The sequence below is a fragment of the Prinia subflava genome, chromosome 24 (genome assembly GCF_021018805.1).
Source record: "Prinia subflava isolate CZ2003 ecotype Zambia chromosome 24, Cam_Psub_1.2, whole genome shotgun sequence".
Taxonomy (NCBI): domain Eukaryota; kingdom Metazoa; phylum Chordata; class Aves; order Passeriformes; family Cisticolidae; genus Prinia; species Prinia subflava.
This window is the reverse complement of record NC_086270.1, coordinates 1,367,744-1,382,319: the sequence shown is the minus strand read 5'-3', so window position 1 is coordinate 1,382,319 and position 14,576 is coordinate 1,367,744. Positions and strand designations below refer to the sequence as shown.

At 67.0% G+C, this 14,576-nt stretch overlaps 1 protein-coding gene across 2 annotated transcripts; it reads left to right on the top strand.

Moving 5' to 3' along the window:
• The first annotated feature begins 6,853 nt into the window (after positions 1-6,853).
• Positions 6,854-10,491, top strand: LOC134561775 (CYFIP-related Rac1 interactor A-like). 2 transcript variants are annotated; one of them, XM_063419042.1, is made up of 10 exons: positions 6,854-6,923; positions 8,646-8,767; positions 8,842-8,947; positions 9,121-9,257; positions 9,349-9,426; positions 9,550-9,666; positions 9,769-9,848; positions 9,946-10,072; positions 10,271-10,341; positions 10,428-10,491. In XM_063419042.1, the coding sequence occupies exons 1-10, from the start codon at positions 6,854-6,856 to the stop codon at positions 10,489-10,491; spliced, it is 972 nt and encodes a 323-aa protein (XP_063275112.1). The 2 variants fall into 2 exon arrangements, with proteins under 2 accessions (XP_063275112.1, XP_063275113.1); XM_063419043.1 differs by lacking the exon at positions 6,854-6,923 and adding an exon at positions 8,043-8,169.
• The last annotated feature ends 4,085 nt before the right edge of the window (positions 10,492-14,576 follow it).

Here is a 14,576-nt window from a genome sequence, read left to right as displayed (position 1 = left end):
CTGAGACGCGCCGTGCCCGCTCCCACGCAGCCTTGGCAGCCTGGAGCAGCAGATGGAGCTCACCCTGGGAGCTCCTGGAGCTCCTCTCTCTGTGAAGTTGAGGAGAAGTTCACCTGGAGCCCGACCAAACACCATCTCCTGTCAGGGATGTCCTGGCCGTGTGTGCCTGGGAACACGGGGGGCCCTGGGTGGGCGCTGGGGGGTTCCTGGTGCTCCCAGCCCACCCCGCTCCCGGCGGATCCCGCAAGCAGCTCCTCCTTCCTGCCCCATCATCCCACCAGCGTCTGTCACCGTCTGGCACGGCAGCACCGAAGCCACCAGCCCTGGGCAGCCCAGGGAATGTCAGGGAACGTCCGGACACCCGCGGCGCACGAGGCTTCCCCGGCCACCCCAGCTCGGCTCCAGGAGCCCCCCCAGCACCACGGTCCGGTTCTGAACTGCTGGCATGGATTATAAACCGTGCCAGGCACTCCACACGGGCAGACCTGGCATGATCCCAGTCCTCCCACATCTCCCAGAGCCGCCCTGGTGGGAGGATGCAGCCCCTGAGCACAGCTCGGCCCTCAGAGCGGCCAGAGCAGCATCCTGTGGTCCACAGCCCTCGAGTCCCTTCCCCGAGCAGCACCCAGCGATGCCAGGGCAGGGAGCAGCACCCAGGAGAGCCAGCACAGCCTCACCCCAAAGCACCCCCTGATCAGCGGCTGCTGGCCCCAAAACAGGGCACAGGGGCGTCACTGCGGGTGTCCCCCCCGGGGCTGCACCCTGGGCAGGGCAGAGCAGCCCAGCACCCCTGGACTGGCACCCCGGGGCGCAGGGACGGGGCTCGGAGATGGGTGGGGATGCTCTGCCCGCCCGCACTGTGGGATAACTCCGGACCACCGGCCCCGACCCCCGCGGGGAGAGGCTCCCGGGAGCGGCTCCCGGCACCTGCCCCGACGGCGGCTCCGCTCCAGGGGAGCCGAGTCCCGGTGTGGGTGCGGCTCCAGCCCCGACGGCCCTTACCTGTGGTGCGGCGCGGGCAGGTGCGGCTCGGCGGGGCCGGGCGGGGCGCGGAGCCGGTGCCGGTGCCGGTACCGGAGGGGCCGCGGTCCAGCCGCCGGCTCAGCCCCCGCCGCTCCCGCCCCTCTTGTAGCCGCGGGCCCCCCGCCCCCCCGGCGGCGCCGCTCGTCCATTGGCTGGGAGAGCTGTCAGTCAAGCGGGAGGGGCCGCGGGGTGGGGGTCGAGGTGGGATACTGGGGGGTACTGGGATGCTGGGAGGGGAAATGGGACCGCGATGCTGGGATTGGGATACTGGGGAATACTGGGGTGGGATGCTGGGGGTGGGATGCAGGGGGATGTCGGCAGTGGAGTCCCGGGGACGGTGGCCCCTCACGGGGGACACTGGGACACACCAGCGCCTTGGCAGAGGCACAGCTGAAGCACAGAGGAGAGAGGGACAAGAGAACCACTTTGATGTCCAGGACCAAAGGTGGAATGTTACCATGGAGATCGCCGAGCGCTTTTCCCGGTGCCCTTGGCATCCTGCTGTGCTCCCAGTGCCACCTGGGCCCGTCCGCAGCTGCCCCTCCGTGTCTGGTGGCTGCTGAGCCTGGGTGCAGTCTCTGGCCAGCCAGGGCTGCTCCCCATCCCATCCCATCCCATCCCATCCCATCCCATCCCATCCCATCCCATCCCATCCCATCCCATCCCATCCCATCCCATCCCATCCCATCCCATCCCATCCCATCCCATCCCATCCCATCCCATCCCATCCCATCCCATCCCATCCCATCCCATCCCATCCCATCCCATCCCATCCCATCCCATCCCATCCCACCCCATCCCATCCCATCCCATCCCATCCCATCCCACCCCATCCCATCCCATCCCCAGTGGGCTGTGGGGTTCCAGGGGTGCTCAGCCCCTCTCCAGGCTCCTGCCCTCGGGTGCACCCACCCTTGCTGCAGGGGGGGCTGCAGGAACTGCCCCAGCCAGAGGTGAGACAGGGCCGGGTTACAAAACCCACAAATATTCGCAGCAGTGGGGCTGAGGGGGTCCCTGGGGGCAGGAGGGCTGGGACCCCCCCAGGGCTGGAGGTGGCATCCCTGTGCCAGGGCTGGAGCCCACCTGGGATGAGGCGATTCACGGATTTTGGGTCACTCCGCAGCCCCTGCTGGGCACGGGGCGTGGCTCAGGGTGGCCCCAAATCCTCTCCGTGAGTGTCCCCGAGAGCTGGGAGGGGATGAACCCCCCCGGCCCCGCTGGCGGTTCTTGGATGCGGAGCAGAGGAGACACTAATTAGCAGCTCTGCAAACCGCCCGTGCCCGGGGTGCTCAGGGGGACTGAAAAATTAATGAGGGGTTAATTGAGGCAGCGCGGGCTGCCGGGGCTGAGACTGGCCCAGCTCACGGGGAGGGGGTGCCGAAGGGGCGTGGGGAGGGCGGAAGGGGCAGGGCAGTGCCGGGTGACAGGGATGCCCTTGGGATGAAGATCGGGGGGACTGCGTGGTCCTGGGATGTCCTTTTGGGGGCTCTGACACCCCAAGTCGCTGTGCTGGGGGGATGCCTGGGGGTCATGGAGGGCTGACACGCTGGGGGAGCACCCAGCTGAGCCCAGCACCCAGACTGGGGCACCCCAAAACCTGCACGAGCCCGGGTTCGAACGGGATCTTGGCCCTGGGTTTGCGGAGGGGACGACAGGGTGTGTCTGGGGGGGACACGGCTGTGCAGGCAGTGCAGCTTTTCCCTCCCCACTCCTGCAGCAGCATCCCCCCAACACCCACCCAGGGGCGCAGAGCTGCCGGGGCGCTGCTGGCTCCTAAAAACCTCCTCATCCAGCGGCTCCAAGGAATGCAAAGGGCTGCAGCTTCCCCCAGCGGCTGCGGGCTGCACCAGCACGGCCCGGGGGGCTGCGCCCGGCGGGGGGATCCCCTCTGCCTCGGGCTGCTGCAGCCGGGTCAGCCCCCCACGGATTTCGGGGGGTGACTGCTTATCCCAGAATCCCGACAGCTCCGGTCCCCCTGTCCTGCCGGGTCACCCAGCGGTGACACTGCCGGTGCTCAGGGCGTTGGTGGCTCTGCCAGCCCCGCCTGTGACCCCCCTGTAAAGGAGTGAGGAGCTGTTGTCACCCACCGCACGTGCCTGAGGGACAGCTCTGGGTGCCACCGGGCAAGCTGGACCTGCGGTGACCCTGACACCGGGGTCCCTCTGGATGTCCTCACTGTCATGCCCAGCGCTGGCCTGGGAAAAGGGAGGAGTCAGGGTAGAAAAGCAGAAATAGCCAAATTTTGGGGTTCCCTTCCTCCTCCATCAGCCCTGAGGGAACAGCTCTGCGCTGGCTCCTGCCATCCAAACCCCTTCTGCCCCCGTCCTGGGGGAGCTGATGGGGCACAGAGGGTGACACTGCCCAAAACAGGGGTCCCGAGCGTTTGTCCTCACTGCGGTGGCACCGGTGCTTGTCCCCATCCCGGAGAGAGGACCGGGACAAGCGCTGCCACCCAGGGCTGGGGCAGGAGCAAAAGAATATTTAGGAATATTCGAGTTTTCCCTCCCCTTGCTGGGAGCTGCTGCTGGCTCTGATGAGAGGGGGGACCCTCTCAATGTCCCCGTATCCCCCAAACCCGGCGAGCATCATCCGGACCCCCCTCCCCGCCAGGCCGCAGCGCTCTGCCGGCCGGCACGCAGGGGGTTAAACATCCCCGTCTCGCTCACACTTGAGACGTCACCGTCACCAGTGGCGTGGGGGGGGCCGGGGGGCTATGGTGGTCTTTGTGGTGCATTCGGCAGCTGGCGCAGGGCGGCTCACGCACACGGCGGGCGCCTCGTCCGCGGCTCGGCAGCATCCGCAGCCTCCCGCCCGCACCGCGGGCTCGCACCGCCACGGTGAGCGCGGGGACACGGGGACACGGGGACACGGCTGCCACCAGGCCCGAGAGCGGGGCGAGGGGCTGGCCCTGTCCCGCAGGGACCCCCCCGGCAGGAGCCCCTCTCTCTGCTTGGCAGCCCCCGGCGCTGGGGGCGGTGGGGTGGGCGCTGTGGGGTGGGCGATGCTGGGGTGGGTTCGCCCCACCGGGGGCTGCCGCAGCCCCGCGGAGGGCGCGGGTGGGTGCGGGCGCACGGGTGGGTGCCCGCCCGCGCCGGAGGGGTGCTGCGGCTCCCGGCAGCCCTGCGGTAAATCCGCCCGCTCAGCCGCAGCCGCAGCCGGGCACGGCGGAGCCCCCCGCGCCCCCCGGCCCCGCTCAGCCCCACGGGGGGCTCACACACACCCCTGCGACCAGGGAGCTCCCCAAACCTCGGGGGGACACCGCGCTGAGGAGCCCCCAGCTCCACCCTGCCCCGGCTGGTCCTGGGGTGGGAGCTGGCCCCGCACCCCGATTCCCGGGATGAGCTGCGTTCCCCCATGAAAAATCCTTCAGGCACCGCGCTCCCGACCCTGCTGCGGCTGCGGCGGCGGCGGCGCGGCCACGGGCGGGGGACAGCGGCAAGGGGGGCTCGGCGGCGGCGGGGGGCACCCGGCGGGCACCCGGCGGTCGGGGGGCTGCGGGGAGAGGGGCCAGGTCAAGGGGAGGGGGCAGGCAGCCCCCGGCCGAGGCTCCGGCGCTGCACCAGGCTGCGGTGCCCAGGGCGATGCAGCGAAGGGGCACAGCCCCAAAACGGGGACATCCGAGCCGGGGGCATCGCTGCCCCTCCGGCGTGGCCAGCCCGGGCACTGCAGGCTCGGATGCTCCTGGATGCAGGATTTGGTCCCGCCTGGAGCGGGAATGGGGCTTCACCCCATCGGCTGGGTTGTCCCCAGGGAGGTGACACCCTCTCCCCTTCCCCAGGATGCTCGTGGGGTGCGGGAGGAGGGGCAGGTTCTGGAGCAGGGCTGGGGTGCAACGAGGCCGCCGCAGGGAGGGACAGAAGCCGGGGCCACCTCGGGTGTGGCTGGGGACAGGGAGCCGCTGTTCCCAGCCCCCCTGTGGCAGCACGTTCCTCCGGGAGCGCTGCCGCTTTGGGGGTGTCTCTCCCAGCCCATTTGGGGCTCGCAGTTGCCCCAGTTCAGCAGTGAGCAGCCCCTCGCCCTCCCCCATAGCCCCCCCAGGAGGGATGTGCTGTGGACCCCCAAGTGCCACGGGGGGTTTCAGCATCTGGGACCAAGGAAATGGCACAAAACTGGGGCTGAGCCCCAAGCGGAGCCACTCCCCAGCCCAAGGGGCTGCAGCAATCCCCAAACCACCACCGTGGCAGTGCCACGGCTCTGGAGTCACCTCGGGGTGTCCTCACACGGGGGACCCACCCGTGCCCCTTCCCTGGGCTCAGACAGGGTCCAGCAGTGACAAATCCCAGCCCCGAGGTGCCCATCAAGGACAGCGGTGGCACGGGCACGAGGATGCCCACACGGTCACAGCCTGTGTGCCAGCACCAGGGCAGAGCCAATCTCCCACCCATGGACTGCCCCAGCACCCCGGGGACCCCTGAGCACCCCAGGGACCCCCCCAGCACCCCAGGGACCCTTCAGAACCCCAGGGACCCCCCAGCACCCGGGGGACCCCCCAGCACCCAGTGCTCCGCAGGATGAACCTCGGGGTCACTGCGCCAGAGCAGCTCTGGGTGTGTTTGGTGTACCCCAGTTACCCCAAAATTCGGCTGCATTTTAGGCTTGTTCAGCCCCTTGTAAAGCCACCGCTTAGTGGGGCAGGGAGGAGGAAGAGGAGGAAGGCAGGGCTGTCACTGCTGATGCCAAGGGTCTGTGCTGGGGCTGAGTGGGGGGTGCTGGGCTGGGGGGTCACAGCCCCATTCCAGGCACGAGGCCACCCCATCCCTCCCCCTGCTGCTCCAGCTCTCCCCTTCCCCAGCCTCATTAATTAAACCCAAGCGCTTAATTACAACCTGCTGAGTCCTGCGGCTGCTTCCCGGTGCCTGCTGGCACCGTGGGGCCAATCCCGACCCCCCCCAGATCCCTGTAGGAAATGTGGGGTGCAGGGAACTGGGGGAGCAGGATTTGGGTTGTGGCATTAAGGGATCTCTACACAGTGCCTGGGAAAGAGCAAACCCAAGCACTGGAGCTGGCAAAGCCATCCCTGGGGATCCCGGGGTCTCCAGGGAGAGATGGGGACAGATGGCTCCGCTCTGGGGTCACCCCCGAGCTGCTGGCAGGTCCCACAAGGGGTGAGGAGGGACGGGGATGCTCAGCCCGATGCCTGGCGAGCTCCCAGGGGCAATAAAAAATAACCAAATGAGGTGAAGGCTGGTGGCAGCATGAGATGGAGGGGACATCCAGTGTCCCACGCCACCCGTGTGTCCCCAGGGCAGGGAGGTGCCCTGTGGGGTGCCCTGACCCTCTTGCCCTCCTGCCCACAGGTCCCTGCCGGCCCATGAAGTGACCCAGGCGGGTGGCACAGCCCCTGCTCCTGCCGTAGCCACCACTGCCACCCCAGGCACTGAGGTAAGGCCCCGGGCCATGGCCGTGGGGTGGGTGGGGTGCCCTGGAGCAGGCACCAGACCCCCAAACCGTGTCTGTGGGGCACAATTCCCACCTGGGGTCTTCTCCTGTCCACGGGGGATGCCCAGCCCCATAACCCAGAGGAATGCCATGACACCGTGGGGGTCACCTGGGGCAGCCCCCCATCCCTTGGGGATGCCAGGCTTGGGGTGTCTCAGGGGTGGCAGCATGGCCAGGGGTGCCCCAGGAGCACAAGGCTCCCAGACCCTCACCCCTCTTCCCTTCTCCCCTCTGGAGCTGTCACACCCCAGGGGACACTCCCAGCCAGAAGGGATCGGGGTGGGCACAGGGAGGTGCCGTGGTGGTGGCACTTGGGGACTTGGGGGTGTCTCCCTGGTGGCACCGGTGCTGTTCCACTCTGTTCTGTTTCTCTCGCTCAGGTCTGCTGGCCATGGGCAACCTGATAAAGGTATTGGGCAAAGATTTAGAAAACTGTCCTCATTTTTTCCTGGATTTTGAAAGTAAGTCCCATCAGCAGAGTGGGCATGGGGAGGGTGCCAGGGCTGCCACCACGGCTGCTGCGCAGAGGATGGGGACAGGCACAGTGTCCCCAGGCCTGTGTCCCCAGGTGCCTGGGGGCTCTGAAAGGGTCTCCAAAACGGGACAGGGGACCAGGACCTCAGGAGATGCCCCATCTCTCAAAGAGTGGGGCGGAGGTCCTGGCTGAGTGGGAGGATGCTGGATGCGGCAGGACCTGGCCCGGGACCACACCAGGCACACGCCCGCTGCTGTTGGCCGATGACACCGGTGGCCGTGTGGCATGTCCCGTGACAGGGACAGCCTGCGGGCTGGGAAGGGAGCAGGGAATGATCCGAGCCGCCTGCACTGCCGGGAAGGGCCGTGCGGTGGCCGCAGCCTGCGCCGGGTGATGGGAGCAGGGACCTGCCTCAGCTTCCCGCCGACCTGACGGGCAGGGAAGGACAGATCTCGGCCCCCGGGCTGGACGCGGTGGCCACTGAGGCAGGATGCCAGGCCGGGCACAGCCCCAGGGCTCCCCTGGCTCCCCCTCCCGCAATTCCTCCCGGGGCACAGCTCAGAGCGAGGATGAGGAGGGTGAAAGGAGTGCTGCGAATCTGCTGGCCCCAGTTCCATCCCCAGCGGGGACAGGCCGTGCACAGCTCCCCACGCCCCCTCTGACTCTGGCACCCCCCAAAACACCCAGGGCTGGGGTCACACAGCCCCCCACTCCCGCGGCGAGGGACCTTCCTGCTCCTCCTGGCTCCTTAGGGGCAGCACAAACCTTTCCTGCCTCCAGGGCCCTCCACAGCCCCTGGCGCAGGCTCTGGGGGCTCCCCAGAACCCCTCATTTCAGGCTGGCTCCGCACTAGAGCAGGGCTTCGGCTGTAGCCAAGACCCCGGGGACTGCAGGGACCTCCCGGCGGCTTCTCCTCCCTTCGCTCCTCCCTGTCCATCACCACATCCGCCAGCGCTCATCACCATCGGGGGGGAAGAGGCTGCACCCGGGGCCGGGAGGAGCCGCGGGGGCACCCCCGGAGCCCCCCGAGCCCCCGGGGAGCAGCGGGGGGAGGACGGGGCTCCGGCCACCGCCGCTGCCCACGGCCCAGCACCTCTTCCCCGGGCTCCACCTCACCATCATGCTTTTTTCCTCTTGTTTCTTCTCTTGCAGGTTTCACATGGGGAACCTTCTAAAAGTGTTGACTTATAACGAACTTGACCAAGGCCCTAATTTTTTCCTTGACTTTGAAAGTGAGATGGGATTTTTATTTTCCGTTTTCGTTCCGTACTTATCCTGAGTTCCACATCCACTCACCATTTTGAGTTCTTTGTCCCCGTCGCCCATCGCATCGCGCCCATCCCAGACGTCCTCCCCCCTCCTCCCTTTGCCATCCGGGGGTGTCCCCGGGGAGGGGGGCCCGGCCCGTGGCCGGGGGCTGTCGCTCCGCACCTCTCCCCCGGGCCGGGGGCTGCTCGGGGACCCCTCGTGGTGAGCAGGACCGCGGTCACAGGGCAGCCAGGACTCCCCCAATGCCCCCCGCTCCACGGCTTGACTCGAGCTCGGGCAAGGAGAACGGACCAGGGGGAGAATCCCGCCAGGAAGGGCTGCGGGCCGGCGGGGGAGCCGCGGGATGGGGCGCTGGCCCTGGCACCCCTCCCCGGCTCTCGCCGCCCCGGGCCCCGCTCAGAGCCCTCCGGGTTTCTCTCCCCGGGGCGCTGCCCTGCAGATGCGCAGCCGACCGAGGCCGAGACGGCGGTGTGGAACCAGGTGAACGCCGTGCTGGAGGAGGCGCAGACCATCCTGGCCGAGCTGCAGTCCTACACGGGAGCCGGGCAGGAGATCCGAGAGGTGGGTGCAGCCCCGGCTCGGTGCCAGCGCACCCAGCGCGGCTCGGGACAAGCGCTGGCGCTCTCCTCTCGCAGGCCATCCAAAACCCCGGGGACCTGCGGCTGCAGGAGCGCGCCTGGAGCGCCGTGTGCCCCCTGGTCGCCAAGCTGAAACGCTTCTACGAGTTCTCCCTGCGGCTGGGTGAGTGCCTGGCCTCCCCTGCATCCCCGCCGCGCATCCCGCATCCCTCCCCGGAGGATGCGGGAGTCCTGGCCGTGGAGCGTGTGCTCAGCTCGGGATGCCGAGCCGTGCCTCAGTTTCCCCCGGCGGGGTGTGGAGGCGCAGAGGGGACCGGGAGTGTGCTCTGTCCCCAGAGAACGCCCTGCGGAGCCTGCTGGAGGCGCTCACCAGCCCTCCCTACGCCCCGACCCAGCACCTGGAGCGGGAGCAAGCGCTGGCCAAGCAGTTCGCCGAGATCCTGCACTTCACCCTCAGCTTCGACGAGCTCAAGGTGCCTCCCTTGGGTTCCCACAGCCACACCGGGACCCTGCCGGAGCTGTGAGCCCCTCGGGACCCCTAACCCCGGTGTGTCCCCCCTTCAGATGACCAACCCCGCCATCCAGAACGACTTCAGCTACTACAGACGCACCATCAGCCGGAACCGCATCAACAACCTGCAGGTGAGAGGGCTCTGCAGGTGAGAGGGTCCTGCTGCTCCCCCGTGGCCTCCCGCGGGGGTCACAGGGCTGGGAACGGCCTGGGGGGGCTCAGCCACCCCCGTGACCCCCATCACACCCCCCCAGCTGGATGCAGAGAGCGAGGTGAACAACGAGATGGCCAACAGGATGTCCCTCTTCTACGCCGAGGCCACCCCCATGCTGAAAACCCTCAGCAACGCCACCACCAAGTTCGTTTCAGAGGTGAGGGAGGCTGGGGGGACCCTCGGGGCGGGCAGAAACCCCCTCGAGCCTCCACACACAGGGCTGGGGCTGGAAACAGCAGCTGGGACCTGCTGGTTTCAGAACAAGACCCTCCCGATCGAGGACACCACCGACTGCCTGAGCACCATGGCCTGCGTGTGCAGGGTGATGCTGGAGACCCCGTGAGTGCCCCGCTGCGGGGTTTGGGGGGACATCTCTGTCCTGGGGTCCCTGTGCCACCGTGCCCAGGCTCAGGCAGCCTCTCCCCCCCGGGCACAGGGAGTACCGGAGCCGCTTCACCAACACCGAGACCCTGCTCTTCTGCATGAGGGTGATGGTGGGCGTCATCATCCTCTACGACCACGTCCACCCCGTGGGGGCCTTCGCCAAGACCTCCAAGATTGATGTGAGTGGCCTTGGGGTCCCAGCTGTGGGGTCCCAGCTGTGGGGTCCCACCATGCCACCCATCCCAGTAGCTGTGATCCCCAGGGTCGCTCTCCCTGGCTTGAGCAGTGAGGAGGAGGATGGGGAGGAAGGGGAGGAAGGGGAACAGCCTCCTGTAGTCCCTCGGGGACCTCACAGCCCCTCTGTCTGCCCCCACCAGATGAAAGGCTGCATTAAAGTCCTGAAAGACCAACCCTCAACCAGCACCGAGGGGCTCCTGAACGCTCTGAGGTGAGACAGGGGCTTGGGGACACGGCGGGGACGTGGTGTCCCCCTGCCGGGGTGGGGGCTGTGACCCGTGTCCCCTCCCTGCCCAGGTACACCACTCGGCACCTCAACGACGACACCACGTCCAAACAGATCCGGGCCCTGCTGCAGTGAGCGCGGGGCGGCGCCGCAGTCACCGTGTCACCATGACCATCATGACCAGCTCATTTTGTACAGAGGGAAAAGGGACAGCGAGGAAACACTGAAATACCGACAGCAAATCAAAAATATGGCCCCAGGCCGCCCTCCCCCGCCAGGCGCTCCTGTCCCCCCCCCCGTTCCCATCCCCAAATCAGCTCCTGGACACGGGGTGGGGGTGGCACCGTGGGGACACTGCCCCGGGGGGGCCGGGCAGGAGAGAGCCGGGCAAGGGAAGAGCTGAGGGGGCTGGCAGCAGGGTGCCCATGGCACGGGGGCACCCGGGGGAAGGGGCAGGCCGTGCCCCTGTCCCCATCGCGGTCCCCAAGTGGAGGAGGAGGGAGAGGATGAGGAGGAGAAGGAGAGGGAAGAAGCATCCCCGTGGATCTGCACTGACTCTGGAGGAAACGGCTCAGTCTCACCCGGTAGATTTTTAATATGAGCAATTAAATCCACACTCACCTCTTCTTTTCTACATTTTTTTGGGTGGGGGGGTGTGAAATAAAATGACATTTAATCTGTTCGTGGCCGGAGCGGGGCTGTCTCTGCTGTGTCCCAGCCCAGGGACCCTCTCCTCCCACAGTGACCGGGAGGGACAGCAGCCCACGGTGGGATTAGAAAACAGCAGCCCGCCCTTCCCCAGTGCGGACTGGGAGCACTGGGCTGCTGCCGCAGCCCCGGGCCGGTGTCCTTGCCGGCAGGTGGCCCTGTGACACCGCGACAAGGCAGCCACGCCGGCCTCACCCGTGCCGGGCCAATCCTGGGGGCACCCACCCGGCCTCGCCCCCTCCCCGCCCCGAGCGAGGGGAGACCCGCAGGGCAGGAGGCCGAGCCAGCCCTCGGCTGGGGCTGTGTCACCCCCGAGGGGACCCCCGGGAGTGTCCTCAGCGCTGCTGTGGCACAGGGCGGAGTCCCCGGGGGTTTGGTGTCCTGCCAGTCCCCTCCTTCCCGCCACCCTTCCCGCCTGGCACAGGGCAGCTCCGGCCCCGCTGCCCTGCGTGTCCAGGGGGGGACAGAGGACACCCCATGGGTGACACCACAGACCCAGAGCCTCGTGCAAGGCAACCCTGGCAGGCGCTGCCTCAGTTTCCCCACTGCCCCTTGTGTGTGTTGGGGCACACGGGCAGTGCCCCCACGGCTCCCCGAGCTCTGGACCCCTCTGGAATTCCTCGAGGTGCCACCATGGGGACACCCATCCCACTCACCCGCACCCAGTTCGGCCCCCATGTCCCCAGACCTACATGGACCCCTCCCCAGACACAGGGTGGCACGGAGGGGACAGCGGGCGGGGACAGCCCCCAGCCCTTGGGATCCTGGCATTCCCTGGGCCCCGTGCCCGGATCCCGCCGGGTTTGCCGCCAAATCCGCCGAACTCCCGCGCGGGGCGGGACCGGGACACGCTCTTGCACAACCCCGGCCAACAGCTCCTTTTATTTTTAGGCTCTTGCAACATTTGGCTTTGCCACAGCCACCTGAAACGCTGCCAAAGGCATCGCACGGGCCACAGGCTCCCCAGTCCTGCGCCGCTCCCGAGCCGCTCTACACCCCAGCCATGCCTCAGTTTCCCCATCAGTTCCTTCGCCCCGCTGGCCCTGTGACAGCAGTGGTGTCACCCAGCCCTGCTGAGCCCACAGGGACCCCCGGGGCCCCGTTAAACCCCCCCGGTGCTCCAGAGCACAAGGATCCCACCTGGGAGCTGAGGACGAGGGCAGGACGGGGCTCGGTGCGGCGGCCGCAGCTGCCGCGTGTCTGCAGCGCCGCTGTCCCCGGGTGACACTGTCCCCCAGATGGCCCCCGGCCCCTCCGAGGGGCGTCCCCACAGTGTGGGAACCGGGCTGGGGAGAGCCGGGACAGCGTCACCACGCGGGACCCTCCAGCAGGAGCCCAGGGACAGCCAGGTCCTTTAGAGGCAGCACGGGCACAGACACCAGCTGGCCACCGGTGCTGGGAGAGGTGGCAGCTGTGTCCCGGTGTCCCAGCGCCCGTGGGGTCCTGGCACAGAGCCCATGACATCCCCCCCTGTGGTGTCCCTTGCTTGTGAGGGGAGGGGTGAGGCCAAATTCGTGCCACCTCCCAGCCCTGAGTGTCCCCAGGGTGGCACTTCTCAGGGCAGGGCAAGTGGCACATGCCACCCTGGCAAAGGGCAGCACTGCGGGGATGAGACATTTCCATTTGGCATTTTAGAGCCAAAACCGGGCGAGGAAAGGGAACCAAGAGAGATGTACAGGTCCTCGATCGTCACAGACATCCGAGCTCAGAGCTCTGGGGACAGTGGCCTCCCTTGAGGGCAGCAGGTCGGGGGCAGCTCGGTGTGGAGCCCTGGCAGGCAGCACACAAGGGGTGCAGATGAGGAGGTGCTGCTGTGCCCCTCTCGCTGCTGGGCACGGGGATTTGGCTGCCACGGTGCCAGGGGACCCCTGGATCTCTGCTCTGCCTGGCACCCAGCCCTGCCAGCGGCCTGCGACAGGAGCCCACCAGCACCGTGCCAAAATGCCCAAGCGAGGGGAGTGCCCCGAGGACAGGCAGTGCCAGCGGGATGGAGCAGGGACACGGAGCTCCCACAGCTCAGCTCTGGGCTCGCTGCTCAGCCAGACCAGGGTGCCGAGGACTTTAATTGATGGCGAGCCAAGCCACGGCGGGCCCGGGCTGTTTTCTAATCCCAGTGTAATTAATGACCTTATCTTTGGCCAAAGCCATTTAGATTAAGTGGCTGGTGTGATGGGCTCGGCGGCTCCGGCTGCACAGATGGAGGAGCCGCGTTTGTCTGGGGATTAGCGGAGGGCAGATGGAGGGAAGTGCCATCCCCATCCCCAAACCTCCCGGCACTGACAGCAGCCTGAAACCTGAGACCACAACAACTTTCTCAGCGAGCCCTGGCTGGGACTGGCGAGCCATTCCTGCATTGTTTGTCCCTTCTGCAGGGTCCAGAGCAGCAGGAGCTGGTGACAGCACCAGGAGCTGCTGTGACTCTGCCAGGAGCTCGATCCCAGTCCCTGCCCGGGGATCCTCAAACAGCAGAGGTACAACACACCGAGGAGAGTGGAAATTTCAGCAGGGCAGGATGCTGCCCTGCCAAAATCAGCTGTTCTCAGTGGCAGCTCCCAACTCTCCAAGGAAAAAACCCCACCTGTGCCATGGTGCTGGCAGGATCAGGGCGCTTGTCCTCCCTCCACTTCCCACTCCAGTGCATGGACAAGGAAATGTGGCACACCTGGAACTGCTGGGAACCAAGGGGCAAAGGCCTGGGAGCCCCTGCTCGGCACAGCCCACCCCCAGCGGGCTCCTGAAGAGAACAGGCTGCTGTGGAAGAGGAATACCATGTATCCGTGGGGATAACAAAGTTCATATTAAACCGATTAAGGATATTTAATCCACCTCTAACAGTATGGACATCTGACTGCGCTCAGGGGCCGCAGCAGATAATCCCAGCCCTCCTTCCCAGCGCTGCCCCAGTGATCCCAGCCCGGCCTGGGGAGATGACTCAACATCTCAGAGCTGTCTGTCACCAACCAGCTCAGCACACGGGCCCTCATTCCCAGCTCACACTGCCCACCCAGGCTGGGAGAACACAATTCCACGCCAGACCTCGCGGCCGTGTGCCCCAGCACATCCCCGGGCTGAGTCAGCAGGATGGCAAACAAGTCTGGGCTGGAGAGGAGACCCAGCAGTGCCCAGCACCCCAAAGCTGAGCCCAGCTCTGCCCAGTGCCAAATTCCCAGTCTTCCCTGCATATTCCCTTTAGTGTGAGCTCCCACAGCCCGAGGCAGCCACCCCACAGGCGCTACAGGAATAATTCCACACCAAGGAACACGACCTGGAGATTCAATCTAATCCCCACCAAAGCAGGAATCTCCAGAGCCTGCGCCGCCAAACCCGCCCACGCAGCCCTGCCCTGGCAGGATGAGCCCTGGCTCCTGCCACATGGCACAGCACAAGGGAAAAACTGTGCTCCACCAACCCTCAAACGCTGCCAGGTTTGCCAGGAGAACCCCAAACGCCCTGGAAAGGCTGTCCTGGTTTCACCAGGGCGGCATTCCAGGCACAAATGGCACTCACATCCT